The 17,523-nt window shown below is 38.2% G+C and overlaps 2 protein-coding genes across 2 annotated transcripts in view; one reads left to right on the forward strand and one right to left on the reverse strand.

Moving 5' to 3' along the window:
* Positions 1-9,524, reverse strand: part of CRMP (Collapsin Response Mediator Protein) — a 76,211-nt gene extending 66,687 nt beyond the window's left edge. Inside the window, exon 1 of the mRNA XM_028169882.2 lies at positions 9,270-9,524. Within this exon, the coding sequence (XP_028025683.2) occupies positions 9,270-9,311 (42 nt within the window). The 5' untranslated portion in view covers positions 9,312-9,524. The remainder of the gene's footprint in view (positions 1-9,269) is intronic.
* Positions 9,525-9,841: 317 nt separating this feature from the next.
* Nep3 (M13 family metallopeptidase neprilysin 3) overlaps positions 9,842-17,523 on the forward strand; it is a 62,038-nt gene continuing 54,356 nt past the window's right edge. The window contains exon 1 of the mRNA XM_089739828.1: positions 9,842-10,019. Coding sequence (XP_089595954.1) covers positions 9,987-10,019 — 33 coding nt within the window. The 5' untranslated portion in view covers positions 9,842-9,986. The remainder of the gene's footprint in view (positions 10,020-17,523) is intronic.

A 17,523-nucleotide genomic window follows, 5' to 3' on the forward strand; every position in this document is an offset into this window, starting at 1 on the left:
GCGGCACTTTTGTGTGCCGCCAAATTTCAAAAGTGTGCCGCCAAATTTTGCGAATATATAATAATGTTAATATTATTAAATTATATCATTTTAAAAGAAACTTATTTTTTTTTTATTGCCCTTTTAGGCAGACGAGCATACGGCCCACCTGATGGTGAGTGGTTACCGTCGCTCATGGACTTCAGCAATATCAGGGGCAGAGCCAAGCCGCTGCCTACCACTTAATACTCTCCATAAGCCTCGTTTGAAGAAGGACATGTCATAGCGCTCGGGAAACACCGTGGAGGGGAGCTCATTCCATAGCCGGATGGTGCGTGGCAAAAAATTATATTTTAAACTATTAAAATATTAAAATATTAATACTATTAAAATATTTTTATATATATTTTAAACATGAATATATATTTAAATCCACAAAAAAAAATTGTAGTATATTTTAGTTTATTTCGTATATTAAAATTTTTTGATAAACTATTTATGCAGTGTGTTGTAGTAAGTAAATAATTTTTATCTTTTTTTTTGTGTGCCGCCAAATTTTGAAATCGTTAAATATGTGCCGCAACAAAAAAAAGGTTGAGAATCACTGCTCTAGATCATCAGCTTAGGTAGGAAAAAAATAAGCCAACAATATCATCTCTCACAACCATAAAGTACCAGAAATACTCGAATAACATTTAAACGTCTGAACGTGGAAGTAGCGTGTACAGAACTAATTGTAACAAATTTCAATTGACCCTGAATTAAAATGAATTGTTGCGTTAATACAATAGTTGATAAATCTGTTGACTATTCGACCTAGAGGTAATATAAGACGTGTTAACTATGTAAATGGCCTATGATTAAGGAAAAGGTGCTACGAATTCAAATTAGAACTGTTTTTTTTTCGTGTTATATGGGTAGAGAAGCTGTTGGTTCGCCCGGAATTAAGTTGTTACCGCAGTCCAATGACGTCATAACCTGAAGGTCGCCCCCGAAACTAAAACAACTGTTTATATAACTGATATAAGGTGCCTTGCAATTACTGCACAGTTTTACCTCTTAAGCACTGTGACCATAGCTAGACAATAACTTTTTTTTATTGCCCTTGTAGGCAGACGAGCATACGGCCCACCTGATGGTGAGTGGTTACCGTCGCCCATGGGCTTCAGCAATGCCAAGGGCAGACCCAAGCCGCTGCCTACCGCTCAATACACTCCACAAGCCTCGTTTGAAGAAGGACATGTCATAGTGCTCGGGAAACAGCGTGAAGGTTAGCTCATTCCATAGCAGTCATTCAAAAAAGACCTCTGGACACGCACTGTGGTGGTGGGCGGTGTGATGATGATACCATTATTATCATCAGAGCACTCCCTATGGAACATACGAACATAAGTTGTCGCGAAGTTTTCATTTTGATATTAACATAACAAAGATCAGGCTCTTTAGAACACTAATATACTCTATATTTCTATACGCTGCTGAGACGTGGACCGTGCGAGACGTGGAAAGGAAGAAAATAGACGCTCTGGAAATGTGGTGGAGAGAAAAATGTGGCGCGACATCGTGAGACGCATTAAGTCTGCCCCTTCCAACACTACATGACGATCACGACCACTCTGTCAAGAGTGACACGACTGAGAAGAAGAAGAAGAAGAATTAACATATTGAGGTTTTAGGCTTTTCCCCCTACCTATTCGCTGGCAGCCTAAGAGGGTATTCCAGCTACGTGAGCTTACGTGGTCAACGTGAGAGAATTTGTTAACACTAGTTCTCGCAGTGCTTCGCGGAATCTACCAACGGATCGCAATCGTGACTGAGAAGATCCGGCGAGATACTCAGTGAGCTAAGGTTTTAGAGGCGTTCTTTGTAGTGCTGGATATATGGTGCTATTAGTTTTCAGTTGTATTATAAGGTTTACAGGGGAATGGGCAACAGGGTTCTCAGAGTATTATACCAGCGTACTGCAATCCAACCGGCACTCACTGGTGGATTGGCGACTAGTGAGCCCACGTGGGTAAGTACCGCACTTATTCCTGACGTCAGGCAGTAAGGCATTTCGATTAAAAAGGTGGGGTAGCCGGTGTTCTATAAAACTCCAGATTTGGAGCTCATGCCTCAGTGGGTTGCGCATTAACGTTGTTGATATCTATGGGCTCTGGTAACCACTTAGCACCATGTGGGCCGTTAGCTCGTACACCCATCTAAGCTATAAAAAAGTTAAAGTGGGCATCGATATTCCCGTTGGTGAACTTCAATACTACCCACCTACCGATCTTTGGGCCAGAAAAACCTTTTAGTAATTTGTCTTACAACTATAGCTATATCTACAATATAATTCTGCTAATAATGTTTTCCGTATTTAAAATAAATATTGAAAACGAAAATTATTGTTATTACCTAACTACCAACGAAAATCGAATCGAACTACTAGCTAACATTTATTAGTTAAATTAACGCACACAGGCGCGCATGTAATGCATGCATAAGAACTAGGTTCTTACTGGTGGTAGGACCTCTTGTGAGTCCGCACGGGTAGGTACCACCAGTCTGCCTATTTCTGCCGTGAAGCAGTAATGCGTTTCGGTTTGAAGGGTGGGGCAGCCGTTGTAACTATACTGAGATCTTAGAACTTATATCTCAAGGTGGGTGGCGCATTTACGTTGTAGATGTCCATGGGCTCCAGTAACCACTTAACACCAGGTGGGCTGTGAGCTCGTCCACCCATCTAAGCCATAAAAAAAAAGTCTTTTTTACACATCTTCGTGAGATAGAATAAAGAGAACCTACTGGTACTTACCGATCACCGTCCTCGTCAAACCCCGCTTGCGAAGGGCTTGACGAGTGAATGAACCCATAGATACAGTCTACTGAGTTTCAGTGGTCGCATTAGATTTTGCTAAGGTCAGTGTTAGCAACACTCCGGTTTGAGCCCCGTGAGCTCACCTTCACACGTTAGGGTGAAGCTGAAATAGCCTCTCAAGGCTATCAGAATAGGTAGGAAAAAAAAGGTACTTATTAAACTGTTTACTTATTGAAAAGGGCAACGAAATGACGTAAGACAAGTAATAATGACACAATCCTAATGACGTAATACGTGTACACCTTGAATGACAATACAGTCTAGCCATTCCCATACGGAAATGATAGATCTTCTTCGGTATATTATGTCTTCTACAAGTAATATCTTTCATAAAAGAAAAGTTTTACGAAAGAGTATAATTGAGTCGTCTATTATCAAAGGCGGCAATCTGACTTTTGGACAATGATTGGTAAATCAGAAAAACGAATTATTGACTTTGTATTCCATTGGCAGTCACAAAACTCTTCGGAACGACATCTTAGATAAATAACAGGTTAACTATTAACCTTTATTTAATGCAGGTTTTGAACCGTATTCTTTGAAGGAGACGATTATATTCAAATAAATCTGTATTGACATATCAATAAAATTTTTTTGTCCAAATGTACAGATTGCCGCCTTTGATAATAGACGACTCAATTAGGTTAAGTTAATTTTTTTATCGCTTAGGTGGGCGGGCTCACAGCCCACCTGGCGTTAAGTGGTTACTGGAGCCCATAGATATCTATCTACAACGTAAATGCCCCACCCTTGAAACCGAAACGCATTACTGCTTCACGGCAGAAATAGACAGGGTGGTGGTATCTACCCATGCGGACTCACAAGAGGTCCTACCACTAGTCGTCTGCGTCGACCGAGGACTTATGACTTTCCGACGGCGACTCACAGGAGACGGCTGCTTTAGCCGCTATCTGTACCTCGTTGCCTGGAGGAAACTGACACCGGAGTGCCACCATTGCCGTGATGCGACGAAGACACGGCGGAGCATGCGCTCGCGTATTGGAGCAGAGTCGCGTCCTCGTCGTGAAGATAGGACTGGACCTGTCGCTACCGTCCGTCGTGGCTATGATGATCATCTTCTGTGAGTGCACCATCTCGCAGACGGAGGCAGTAGAACGGGAGAGGTAGAGCTCTTCTTCCCTTTCAGCGCCGTGCCGCCACCGCCGAAAGGACATTTCGTCTTTTCACATTAAAAGTGTACAATTTCCAAAAATATTCGAAATTGAGTTAATATGCGGAATCATTTGGTATCCACTATTTTTCTCATAAATACTGTCAAAAGAGCGTAGTTTAGTTTTAGTTTAATGTATTATCTATAGTACACCGCAACATACCTGCTATATTTTTAATATTCTCCAGAATTTCTATAAATTAAACGGTTGTCTGGAAAAGATTTTTTGATTGTTTTTGAATGTAAATTGTGTTTTGGTGTGCAATAAAGTGTATTCTCTTCTCTCTCTATGTTCTTTTTACTAATATTAACAAAATTAATACATCATTTTATCTTACTTTAAAAGATAGATAATGTAACTGGTAAAAAATAAAAGATAGATGTTGCAAAGATGATTAATATTAATTATTTTTTAAGTAATAACAAAAAAAAATATTACATGTGAAGCCTTTAAAACATTTAAAACATTTTCCTGTAAAATTAGTATGTTTTGAGATTATACAGTTTTAATGCGAGAAGACGATTTGTAGACCGACAAGTCCCACATACCCTAGGCGCGAATTCTGACCGCAAATAAAATCCACTTTATATAATAATTTAATATTTTATCCAAATTGTATTTACTGAAAATCGTTAAGATAAGTGTATTATTATTTACTAGTTCATTGCTGTCTACTACAGAACCGATATATATCTACAGATTGAATGCCAGCAACGAATTTAGTAGTAATAAATTGATGAGTTAGCTTAGATCGGCCTTGGTGAATCAATGGCCCCTTTGGCGTAAGTAAGCCTTTAACTGTTACCCCGGTTTTGCAGTATTTATTTGTATGACAATAAGCTTTTGAACGAATTCAGTCCATCATTATGAGTGCTGATACAATTTTAACAGTTCATGTATTGTAATAATGAATTGAAAGTTTATACAAGACGCTGGCAAATCTATTCAAATAGTGCCATAGCCTTATAGTATAGAGCATGCGTTTGTATTTAATTTTAACTTTGGAAACATTAGGAGCTATTCCAGCAACGTCTGTTGGGTCTATGGGCTAGGTTGCATGTCGAACTATTCTACAAGAACGGTGACCGGTGCTTGGAAAACCTAAAAGCATCGGTACTGGAACCGGACCATGGGGGCGACAAATGTAGCTTCATGAACAATAACTTGAGCCTTGATTTAGGCTAAAATAAAAAACAATCAAACCAAGTTTAAAGTGTCTTTCTGTACACATTACCCGACAATTATATTCAATGGGGGGTTTGTATCTCTTTGGTATGTTTAAGCTGATATTATGCGCGTCCATCACGTACCTGACAAGACATGTTTTAGGAAGACGGCGGCTTTGCGTTGCCCGGTCGCCGCGTCGGCTGGGTGGGAATGGTGGGATATGTATTTAGAAGCGGCCAATAAAAGAGGTTATAATGACGGGCCGCTTTCCCAAAAAAAAAAAAACAAACAGTTCAAATCTAAGTTTTTGGTTTCTCAAACATTTCTTTAGGTATAGGACAACCTATTTAGCTAGCGTATAATTAAGATGCTAGTGACAGCCCGCATTCTCACATGACGAATTAAGGCATCGACGTACCTATTGCTATTCTCGATAAATACACAAAAATGTAGGGCGTCGATCATATGGGTCTTTTGGAATAAGACAAGATGTTAAATAAAAAAACAGATTTCGACAAAATCAAATGAGAATATTATTAATGCAATCGAAGCCAATTAGATTTGCATTGTTAAGGGTAACTCGAAAACCACCTGTCAGATCTCGTTCAAATTTAAATGGGACCACGTGAGAAGCTTTGAAATAAGAAAGAATCAACAAAATCGGTTCACTTTAGAACGCACAAAAGTTTTGAGGTAACAAAAACAACATAAAAATACAATCGAATTAGGAATCTTTACTTCGAGTCAGTTAAAATATGATGCAGCGTTTGCTTAAGGTAATAAATAAATAATATAAATAGCAGTACATAGACGATAGAGAGGCCCTGAATCGCTTCGTTCTGTAGATTATATCAGTTTAAAATAGTGTTTGTAAGTGTAAAGTTAAATTAGTATGTTTGTTTCTCAACCATGTAGAAATTAAAACGTATTTCGATGAAGTCTCGTAATAGAACAATCTATATATTAATACGTGAAGCAAAAATTTTGTGTCCGTTTTTACGAAAATTGCGCGGACGGAGGAGTATGAAATTTTCCACAATTATAGAGAATATAGAGAAGAACTGCACAATGCTAATATTTTTTTTAAATAATGCATAAAAGATACATTAAATCTATAAAGAAAGCATTACACACATAACATACCATGTATTTGACGCACACACGCATGCATACTATTTATTATCAAACTTTTGTTCTTGACGTCTGTGGTCAAATTGAGAATAGATTAAATATTGTTTGTCTTTATTAATATTTTTTTATAGTGTGGCCTTGGCGAATTTTGTGATTATAGTATGTGTACAAAACTTACAATTCCAATTAATTATAGTCGAATTTCGACTACTGCGGGACCTCTAGTCCTCAAAATCAGTTGACGAAAACAGAGAAAACAAATATAATAGAGAGGTTCTCGCCACGGCCACTGTAACCTGAACTGCAGTAATAAAATATACAACGTTTATCTTAGCCTTCAAACATACAAAAACAGGATGGCTTGTGTGGGTGCGGGTCGCGTGAGCGAACACTACACTTGCATAAGTCATGACCGGACGTATGCAAGTTTTGTAGAGTGTCACCTTGTTATGAAGGTTGTTATGTTTGGTGGACAAGCTCACGGCCTACCTGATGAGCCCATAGACATCTACAACGTAAATGCCACCACCCTCTTTGAGATAGGTGTTCTAAGGTCTCAGTTTTTACAGTACAACGGCTGCCCCACCCTTCAAACCGAAACGCATTACTGCATCACGGCATAAATGGGCAGGGTGGTGGTACCTATCCGTGCGGACTCACAAGATGTCCTACCACCAGTAAAAAGTTTACTTCGGTTGTAGATCATGGGGGCGATAAATACACAAGAATGGACATAGAATATATTGAGCCTTGTGTAGCTTCATGAACAAGTGACCTGAGCCTTGGTCTTGACTAAGATAAAAAAAAACAATCAAACCAGTTTTACCTGTCTTTCTGTACACATTACCCGACAATTATATTCAATGGGGGGTTTGTATCTCTTTGGTAAGTTTGAGCTGGACTTACGCTCGTATGTCACGTAGCCGGGAGCTTAACAATATGGGTCGGGCTCGCATTGACTAGAGAGACTTGTATGGCATTATATCGAGGGCTGAAAAACAAGATTCCATAGACACCGTAAAATAAATTCTAATCTGTCCTAATAAAGTATCTCCGAGAAATTTTAAAAGTAAACATGCGACCTTTTTCTAACGGGTAAGCAAAATAAAGTTTTTTTTTCAGTTGGCTGGTAGCCTAAGAGGCTATTCCAGCCCATAAACAGTATTTCGAGTTGACAACTTTCATTTCAAATATTTTCAAACACTCTTTGTAATGATATAATACAATAGTAAATACTCGCTCCCACAGACACGACTCACAGTTTCTCGTCGGATCTTCTCAGTGGGTCGCGATGCTGATCTGATGGATCCGAAGCACTGCTCTTGCTAGGGCTAGTCCTAGTAGCAAATTTTCTCAAGTTGAGCCCGTGAGCTCACCTACCCGTCCGCGCGTAAGTGGAGTACCCCCCGAGACTACTAGCAGATAGGGAGGCTAAAAAAACTCTTTGGGAAAATAATTATTAGTCTAAAGAGTCGTAATCTCGAAGAGTTTACCTTTCAAGAATTCCTGTACTCACTTTCCAAGTTCATCACTAGACCAGTTCTTACCAGACAGTACCATATTTAGTGTGTTTTTATTTAAAGTTGCCAGGTTTCATAACGATATAAAAACTAGATGGATAGATAGATAGAGTAATTGGGCGTATTGCGTGCCGGGCTTTCGACAGACATAGGCAAGATGTCGGTACCTACCCGTGTGGAGTCACAAGAGGTTCTACCACCAGTCTAAACATGTCTCATCCTTGAAACCGGGACGATAATCGCGGAAGAAGTAGGCGGGTAATGCCCGGAAAACACCGGCCACTGAACCTCACATATCCCATGCGCCCATGCCCAAGAATAAGAAAGAAGGTTTGGCATTTGGTTTGAAAAAAAAAATTATGATGGTAGCTATATGCGAGGGCTTACGACATTGAATACTGCAGAACATTTCTTACAAAGTAAATAATAATATGCTTTATCGATGTTTAAATATAATTTTATTGACTTTTGACAGAAAATACACTTTTTTTTCTACCTATGCTGATTGCCTTGAGAGGCTATATCAGCGTTACCCTAGCGTGTAGGTGAGCTCTCGGGGCTCAAACCGGGTGTTGCTGACACTGGCCCTAGCAAGAGCAGTGCTTCATAGAATCTACCATCGGATCAGAAACGCGACCCCACTGAGAATATTCGGCGAGAAACTCAGTGGGCTAAAATTCACTATTTTTCCATTGTAACATACGAATATGAACAGTAGTATATACACCTAATCGTTGTCTAGTGTTCTAGTTTGTTCATCATGAGTTCAAATCATATTATGATGAATGATGATTGTGTAAGTGTATCTCATTTCCCGATGGGAGGTTATGCAAGGTCCCGTCGCCATGAGGTTATTATGGCTGCGCAAATTTATACCTATTTGAATCGCGCAGACGCAGAAATACCATATATTTTTTATTAATTTCGTTGTAAATCTAAATTTATTAACAGTTTTTATTAAAATTGCCTTAAAAATTCGATAACAATTCGAATAAGAAATATAATTTTAATATGTACATAGGCGATTTATTTTGTATTTATCATTTCTCCGGTAATCGTTATATTCAAATAAGTACCAAGCTAAATCGTATTTTGTATGTTTTTATCATTTCAGTAAATTAAGAAACACGTTGAAATGGTTCATTTCTTTATATTCTTAAACTACGTATTCATGTTCTCAGACTTAAAATAGATTGATAAAACAGTAATAGTAGTCAGTTTCGCAATTCTTATTCGTAACCGGCAACCCGAAATCTAGGGAAAATTGGGTCATTCACTTTCAAACATTTCACTCGTGCATTGATATTTAAAAACATACGTCACGTTCAAACCGTAAATGCTTGTTTCATTTTTAGCAGCCGTTAAAAACTGTGTTTATTTCTAAAGAACAGGTCAGTTTTATGCATCGCGAAAACAACAGGTGCATTAAGTTTGTCTTACCTGTAAATGTATGGGCACCTTCTTGACCGGAGCGTTGGTCATTCTCACTATATCAGAACTCACTGCACTCAAACTTTATTTATAAATTTAGTGTAGGCGTCCACGCGGCTATAATTTTTGCAAGCACACGAACGTTCGCAGAGTTCAGTCGTCAAAATACGTTATCGACCAAGACCCGCTAGTATATTACTGATTATTATGATTTTCAATGAATTTACTACGAGCCCCACTTCTACGCATGCGTAAAACCCGCCCTTTCGTCTGGTTGGACGAAATTCTTCGGTAAAACGTTTGAACAATTCGTAATAGTTCCAGATATTGACAATAGATGGTAATAGTTATTAATGGAACAGTAATTTATTTATAATTTTTTTTTAGTACTATATCCGATTTTATTTGGGGTATTAATGATGATTAGTATTTATTTAAATCTTTATTATCACAATTGTCAACTTAATTTATAAATATAAAGTGAAAAACTGTGTTGTTGTTCATAAGTGAACCGATAGATGGCGCTTAAAACATTTTTCCGTCCAATCATTATAGTAATGGATCCAGGTAGTCGTACGTCTGCTTGGGCTGATCAAAACACAATCGAAACATGCGCTGAGCGCCGCTGATGTTGAGCGCTCGCAAAACTCGCGTATTAAAAATTAATTTCCATCAAAATATAAACATATGTGAAGTGACTTGTGGAAGTTAACGAGATAAATACCCATGCCAACTCTACATTTGAAACCCGGGATCACGGTAAAAATTATTCATTTTTCTCCCGAGTCTCTGTAAGCAGATTTAACGCTTTGCTGTAAAAATAGCTCGGTATTCCCGTTCGCATTAAAATTATTACGCCGATGAAAGATCGCTCTTATATTGTTAACGCAATCAATTAAGTTTATATTTATACTGACCGCACAATTAAAGTAAAATTTGCGATTCTGCATAAAACATAGGTATCTGTGAAATTTTTAATTGAACGCTATACCACTGTTCGTATTCGTTTTTGAAAATTTTCGCCATGACCCGAAAAACATCTCCTTAGCTCTTTCCAAACTGCCTTGGATATAAACATCGTAAAACTACTATACTCTAGAATATCCAGATAAAATATTTTCTGCATTAACTTGTGTACCGACGAAGCCTAGGTCAGATAAGAATATTTAAATTGTACAACGGCAAGCCAAAATAAGCCTTGTGTCCGCTTTTCAAGGGTGCTTTCATGGTTTTACGTTCTTATACGCACACACGAAGCACCACCCTTAGCAACTGGGGTGGAGACGGTGTGTTTATTTGGTGAGCACGCACACATCGCTTCAGGAATTACGGCTTTTAGTCGAGACTAGCTTAATTTTTTCCGCATTCGCAAACGTTTAGAGGTGATTTTTCCGTGACAATTTTATTATTTATAATCGTACCTATGGCTTTGGAAAATCTCCGATGTCATGAGTAACAGAAACACATACGAGACGAGGAAAAATACACCCTGACCTCAAATACCAAATCTCAAACATCAGAGCCATTACGTCCGGCAATAATGTATGATTCAATTCGTAGAAATTAGATTTTTTTCTAAACGTTTTGTTTATTTTGAAATAGCGTCCCGCCCTCGCTTCGCTTCGGAAACAGTAATTTATTATTGATTTCTCCACTAGTTAATGGATGTTATTATACATATATGGGTTCCTCTTCAATCACTCTATCTATTAAAAAAACCGCATCAAAATCCGTTGCGTAGTTTTGAAGATTTAAGCATACATAGGGACAGAGAAAGCGACTTTGTTTTATACTATGTTGTGATAATGATTGATTTAAAAAACCTGAAAACACGTGTACAGGAGTACACTTGCAGTAGCAGTGAAACTTTCAGAAATGTTCTGTAGATTTGTCTTTTTCTAGTGTCGCTTTTTCGTTTCACTATGTATCGGATCCGACGGTGTAGAAAGTGATAAATCAAAAATACCCTACAAAAGTGATTTTTTGGGGCAAAACCTCATTAAATTTCTTATTACGAGATTTTTCTACCGAAATAGCTAATGGAGACAGCAGAGAGAACGTAAATGTAACCTTAAGGGATATGGTTGAAGAATCGGTTACGTTGGGAAGTCGAAGTCGTCGTGGCCTAACTAAAGGATAAGACGTCCGGTGCATTTGTATTTAGCGATACAACCGTGTTCGATTCCCGCAGGCGGGTACCAATTTTTCTAATGAAATACTTGGAATAACATCGTGTATTAAAAATCAAAGCTGCAAAATCATAATTTGCGTAATTACTGGTGGTAGGACCTTTTGTGAGTCCGCACGGGTAGGTACGACTTCCCTGCTTATTTTTGTCGTGAAGCAGTATTGCGTTTCGGTTTGAAGGGTGGGGCAGCCGTTGTAACTATTCTGAGTCCTTAAAACCTATATTTCAAGTTAGACGGCGACATTTACATTGTAGATGTCTATGGACTCCAGTAACCGCTTACCACCAGGTGGCTAAGCCATGTGGTATCTAAGCAATAAAAAAATATACATTTTTTTGGTGAACTCCAAAAAATGTGATGGAAAAATTGTAATTCTTTAGCTTTTCGATTATAATAGGTACTTTAAGGTATACTCTTGATTTAAAAGAGACGAAATGGGTACGTTTGTCCCTTTCTGGACAAAAGACTGTTTAATTTTATAAACTGATAATGTTTATATGTTGTTCGAATTATAAAACTAATTTTCTTAAAACTTTTAGTTAAGCCACTAATTCTATAGGTGCGATATAATATATCGCCCTTAGAGATAAGACCTGACGATATAAGCATTAAGCCTCTTATATTGATTATAATTTTAATCTATATTATGTCTTCGTGTGCAATAAAGTGTGCCCTCTTTCCTTCCGTAATACTATTAGAGGGTTAGATAGAAAGAATACTGGTGGTAGGGCGTCTTGAGAGTCCGCACGGGTGGGTACGACCACCCCGCCTATTTCTGCCGTGAAGCTACAATGCGTTTCTGCTTCTGGGTTATACGATAAAACTGTGACTTAGAACTCATGTCTTAAGTTGTGTGACGGCATTGACGTTGCTCATGTCCATGGGCTCAGGTAACCAGGTTAGCCGTGAGCTTGTCTACCCATCGAAGCATTAACAAAAATATACAAGATTCCTCCCAAACTTACATCGGATTAGTTCATAAAAGTCAATGACTTTAAAAATGGTACTACACGGGTCAGAATACAAATACAACCAAATAGATGGAACACTTAATGTTTCGATAAGCTATCAGTTCTATTTGTGGAACGTATCTCATAAGAATACCTCACCTACTGACTACGAGGTGATCATTAATCTCCGAAGTACTTATTATACATACAGTCATGGTTTTGTATATTTGAACATAGCAAACAAAGTTTTTGTTTAGTTGGGTGAAATCGAATCATAATTTAATATTTACCGCATAATTTAACTAATGCTCATTTTCTGAACTTAAATCCATGGATGGCTAATGGGAATGGATGGGAATCTTATTCGTGGAAAGATGAAATTCGTGAAAATAACGATAAACCAGCCAAAAGTTGTGTCTCAAGTGATGCTCCACGCGTGAGGTAATCGATATTGATATATGTGTAGAGGTTTTGTATATGGGCAGGCGAGCTCACGGCCAAACTGGTGTTAACTGGTTTCTTGAGCTCACAGATATTATCTTCATGCTCCGACAACTTTAAGACGCATTGTCTGCAATCTTAAGGCTTAAAAACAAGGATATACGAAATCGGGATTAGTTACCACGTTTTTTTTTATGATTGAAGGATCACTGGTGGCTCTGAGGCTTTTTCCAGTTTCAACAGGACAGGTGGGCGAGCAAAGGCTCAGCCAGAAGAGGTGGGATTTGCTAACAGTTGCCCGAGCGCCTCAGATGGAGACCTAACAACTCAAGAGCAACTGCTTCGCAAACGAATCTACTACCGGATCGGAATGGCAACCCGTTGAGAAGATCCGGCGAGAAACTTAGTGGGCTGTGTCTATGGGTTAATTCGCTCGGCGAACCCTTCATCGCAAGCGACGGGTTTGGCGAGGACGGTGACCGGTGCTTGTGGTACCTAAAAGCACCGTTAATGGATCGGGAGGATCCGTAATGACTAGTTTTGGGCAACGTCGACTGTTTACCATTCGGTCTACAGGATTAATAACAAAACAATCGAAATAAGCATATCTAAATAAACCGAATCAATACTAAGATGAAAATGAATAAAGGTTTCCCTTTTTTGTTTCATCAATACATGTATTATAGATTAATTTTTTTACCTTCGGACTTTGAAATTCATTAGTTCATTAAACAAATCTCAATATGTTTTTCTATGAAGACGTACTTGGAGAATAAAGGCGCAACGCTTGTAACAAGGTCAAGTTTGTTTAATCGTTTGAATAAGGATTAAATTGCCAAGATTATTCCACCAACGGAAATCAGGTGAACCTATATGGATACGGATATGTATGAGCGTTGTTCGCTAGCTTAGTTAGTGATTATTTATACAGCCATAGACAGAGCCCACTGAGTTTCTCGTCGGATCTTCTCAGTGGGTCGCGATTCCGATCCGGTGGTAGATTCTGCGAAGTACTGCTCTTGCTAGGGTCAGTGTTAGCATCACTCCGGTTTGAGCCCCGTGAGCTCACCCACTAGTTAAGGTTACGCTGAAATAGCCTCTCAAGGCTATCAGCTTAGGTAGGAAAAAAAAAGGATACGCATGTGATTTGCGGGGTTAGTTTACTTTTTCTAATGTTAAAGAAATTAAATTTTTACCTGTCCATTAAAATTCGTTACCACTGGTACCATTGGTGGTAAGACCACTTGTGAGTTTGCACGGGTAGGTACCACCGCCCTGCCTATTTCTGCCGTGAAACAGTAATGCGTTTCGCATTGAAGGGTGGGGCAGCCGTTGAACTATACTAAGACTTAGAAGCCTTAGAACTCATATCTTATGGTGAATGGCGGCATTTACGTTGTAAATGTCTATAGGCTGCGGTAACCACTTAACAGTAGTTTGACCGCGAGCTCGTCCATCCATCTAAGCAATAAAAAAAAACATTAGTGATCTGTTTGATACAATTCTTTTTCGGTTCCGTAAAATGTATTCGCGATTTTCTTTTTATTGCCTTTGTAGGCAGACGAGCATACGGCCCACCTGATGGTGAGTGGTTACCGTCGCCCATGGACTTCAACAATGCCAGTTTGAAGAAGGACATCTCATAACGCTAGGGTTCTTTGAAATTAATCTTTACTAATATTATAAAGCTGCAGAGTTTGTTTGAACGCGCTAATCTCAGGATTTCTGGTCCGATTTGAAAAATATTTTCAGTGTTAGATAGCTCATTTATAGAGGAAGGCTATAGGCTATATAACGTCACGCTAAGACCAATACAGGCGGAGCACGAATGAAGAATGTTTCAAATCGGGTTGTTTTTCCCTTTTGAGAGCTTCCGCTGTGTGCGCTGCAGAAACGGTTAAAGTTTTACAGTTTCGCTAAAATAATGCATGAAAGAATTGTTCCTCTTTAAAAGATCTAAAAAAAAGTCTGCGACAGCATATGTTATATGTTAAGGTTGGCTCACTATAACGTTTTTTATGCTAACAAAACTTGTTCTAAAATAAAGCATTATTTGTGAACTATTCCACGGGGGGAAAAGCTAGTCAGTTATATTTGTCCATTAGTTTTACTGTTGTCATCTGCGTTTATAATCACAAATACACATCTCTGTTCCGAGAATGACGTATAGCTTAATATAGAACGACAATCGAAATTTATTTATAAACTTTTCTCGGTCACTCGAAGCCAGAGTGTCCCGAGTTACGCTATCGATCCGCCGCTATCAGGATTAATCCGGAGATTATTGGGGAAAGCTTTTTGATTGTATTCATTCTATTATTTGAAGTGGCGCGGAAAAACGGCGGTAGGTACATACAAGCAAAAGTGCACTCTGCGATCGGGTTATTCAGGGATCACATTTGGCTGATAAATAAATTGGTACGTTTCACTCGATTCGCAACGATTATGGTTTTGTTTTCCGGGGTTTGTTACAAACGAACTCATGGAATTAATTGAATAGTTTATGTTTCCTAGTGTTTTGTCAAGACAGCGGAACTTGAGACAATATTTCGAAGACTCCATGGAACAGTAAAATGGCTGTCTCATGGATGTTGAAGATGTCTTCTAAGCGGGCTCCGGACAGTCCTACAGAGAGGACCCCTCGCGGTTATTTAGTTGTAGTCTAGTCAACAAGTTCAAAAACGTGAAAAATAGATATAAAGCTCCTAAAAATATGAGCGATAGCTCATTGGATTCGGAGTCACCTCTAGAAAAATGTTTTTGAAGGATTTTGGTGCAGGTAAAAAATTGCAATTGTTACTAACAAAATAAGGTGAAAAAAAAAAAGATATTTAGTAAACTTTTATGAACATTTATCGCAGGATCTTATGAAATATATATGAAAAGGGCTCCATGAAGTTTCAAATTTATAGGCCATTTATTTATACTTTTAATCCCATTATTTATGCCAACGTAGATTAGAAAATTTTTGGTTAGGTACTTAACAAAGCCGCTTTTTCAAAGAACCGTTCTGATGCTGTCTTTAAATACTTACGTATCGATTATAATTGGAGGTTTGGTATCTAATCTCCGAAATGCGCGTTTCTGTATACATTTTATTTGATTTTCTTATCAAAAATTTTAATTGTATTATATTTATTTTCTTATTGAATTTAACATAAATCAATTCATACAGTAGAAAGAAAAATCCAATGCGCTCGAAGGAGGCACAGTTCACAAGATACTGGCTGCGTTCTCATTTAAAATTATCTTCTTTCTTATCTTATTTAAAATTAATTATATTGAACAGAGCGTTCCTGCAACCTTCGTGGGCTGCAGGTCCATTTTTTGGGAAGCCTAATCTTGTGGCGTGTTCCAGTGTGCAGCGGCATCTCGGGAAGCTTATAGTTCCAGCGACCTCCATTGCGAACTTTGGGAGAAGTCTATGTCCAACAGTAGACATCTATGAACTGACTGAGGAAAATTAAACTATATCAACCTACATATTATGCTCTAATATCGCACTTTTAATTGTCATTATACAAATATCTAACGTTGCGTATACTTTACAATTTCCTCGCAGACGGAAGGTCACGGACGACTGAGGTGTTTTTCGTTGACATTTGAGAATTGTGTTAACTGATGTCTATTTTCTAATAAATAAAACACTAGAATTTTACTTTTGATTTTAGTTAAGTCGAGAAGAAAATCACTTTAATTATATAACGATTTTTTTAAACTTACAAATGCTGGCAGGCAGGGTCTTGGCTTTGTCCCTAGCATTGCTGAAGTCCATGGGCGACGGTAACCACTTACCATCAGGTGGTCCGTATGCTCATCTGCCTACAAGGGCAATAAAAAAAAACTTACAATTGCACTAGCAAGTTATACAAACGTGTTTATGTGACGTCGCTTCCTGCTAGAGTAATCGCATTTGAGAGGATTATCAACGCTTCTGTCACTTGCTAGGTTTCAATGGAATTCAATTAAAACAACTCCTTTGTTTTGTTTCGAGTCAATTACCTTTCCGCAATAACTATATTCTTTACGAAAATGTCGCAAATCGAATATTCTCAGATATCGATGGCCCATTAGAATCGACTTACTGGAATGGGTAACGTTGCTATTGTTAAAAATGACTAGATGATGACCTTTTTTTTTGAGGTTGAGGTTTTTTTTTGATAACGCCATCTTATTGTGTCTTTAAAGCGGTTAGTTGCCCTCAATTAAGAAAAATAGTATTATTATTCGCTAATAGATGTCGGGAAGAGTTGATTATTGAAGACACGAATAAAACAACATTTTCTGAAAATAAGTCGTAGTTAGATCGATTTATTGCCCCCGAAATCCCCTGTATACTAAGTTTTATGAAAATCGTTAGAGCCGTTTCCGAGATTCAGATTATACATAGTCAGGTCATAAATTCTGTCACATGTTTAATGTAAAATAATTGAAACAAGTTTATTCATTATGTAACCATTCATATACCAAAACGAACTTAATAAAACATAGATTCTTATGACACTAAAGTTTATTCAAAATGACCTCCGTGATTTTGAATACAGGCCTTCAATCTGCGCGGCCAGTCGTCTATCGCAGCACGAACGAGGTCCATGTCAATATCGGCGGCTGCCTTAATCAAGGATGTCTTGAGTGACTCCAAATTGGGATAAGGCTTTGAGCCTTTTCCTCCAAGTGTTGCCA

The sequence above is a fragment of the Bombyx mandarina genome, chromosome A1, assembly GCF_030267445.1.
Source record: "Bombyx mandarina strain Sakado chromosome A1, ASM3026744v2".
Taxonomy (NCBI): Eukaryota; Metazoa; Arthropoda; class Insecta; order Lepidoptera; family Bombycidae; genus Bombyx; species Bombyx mandarina.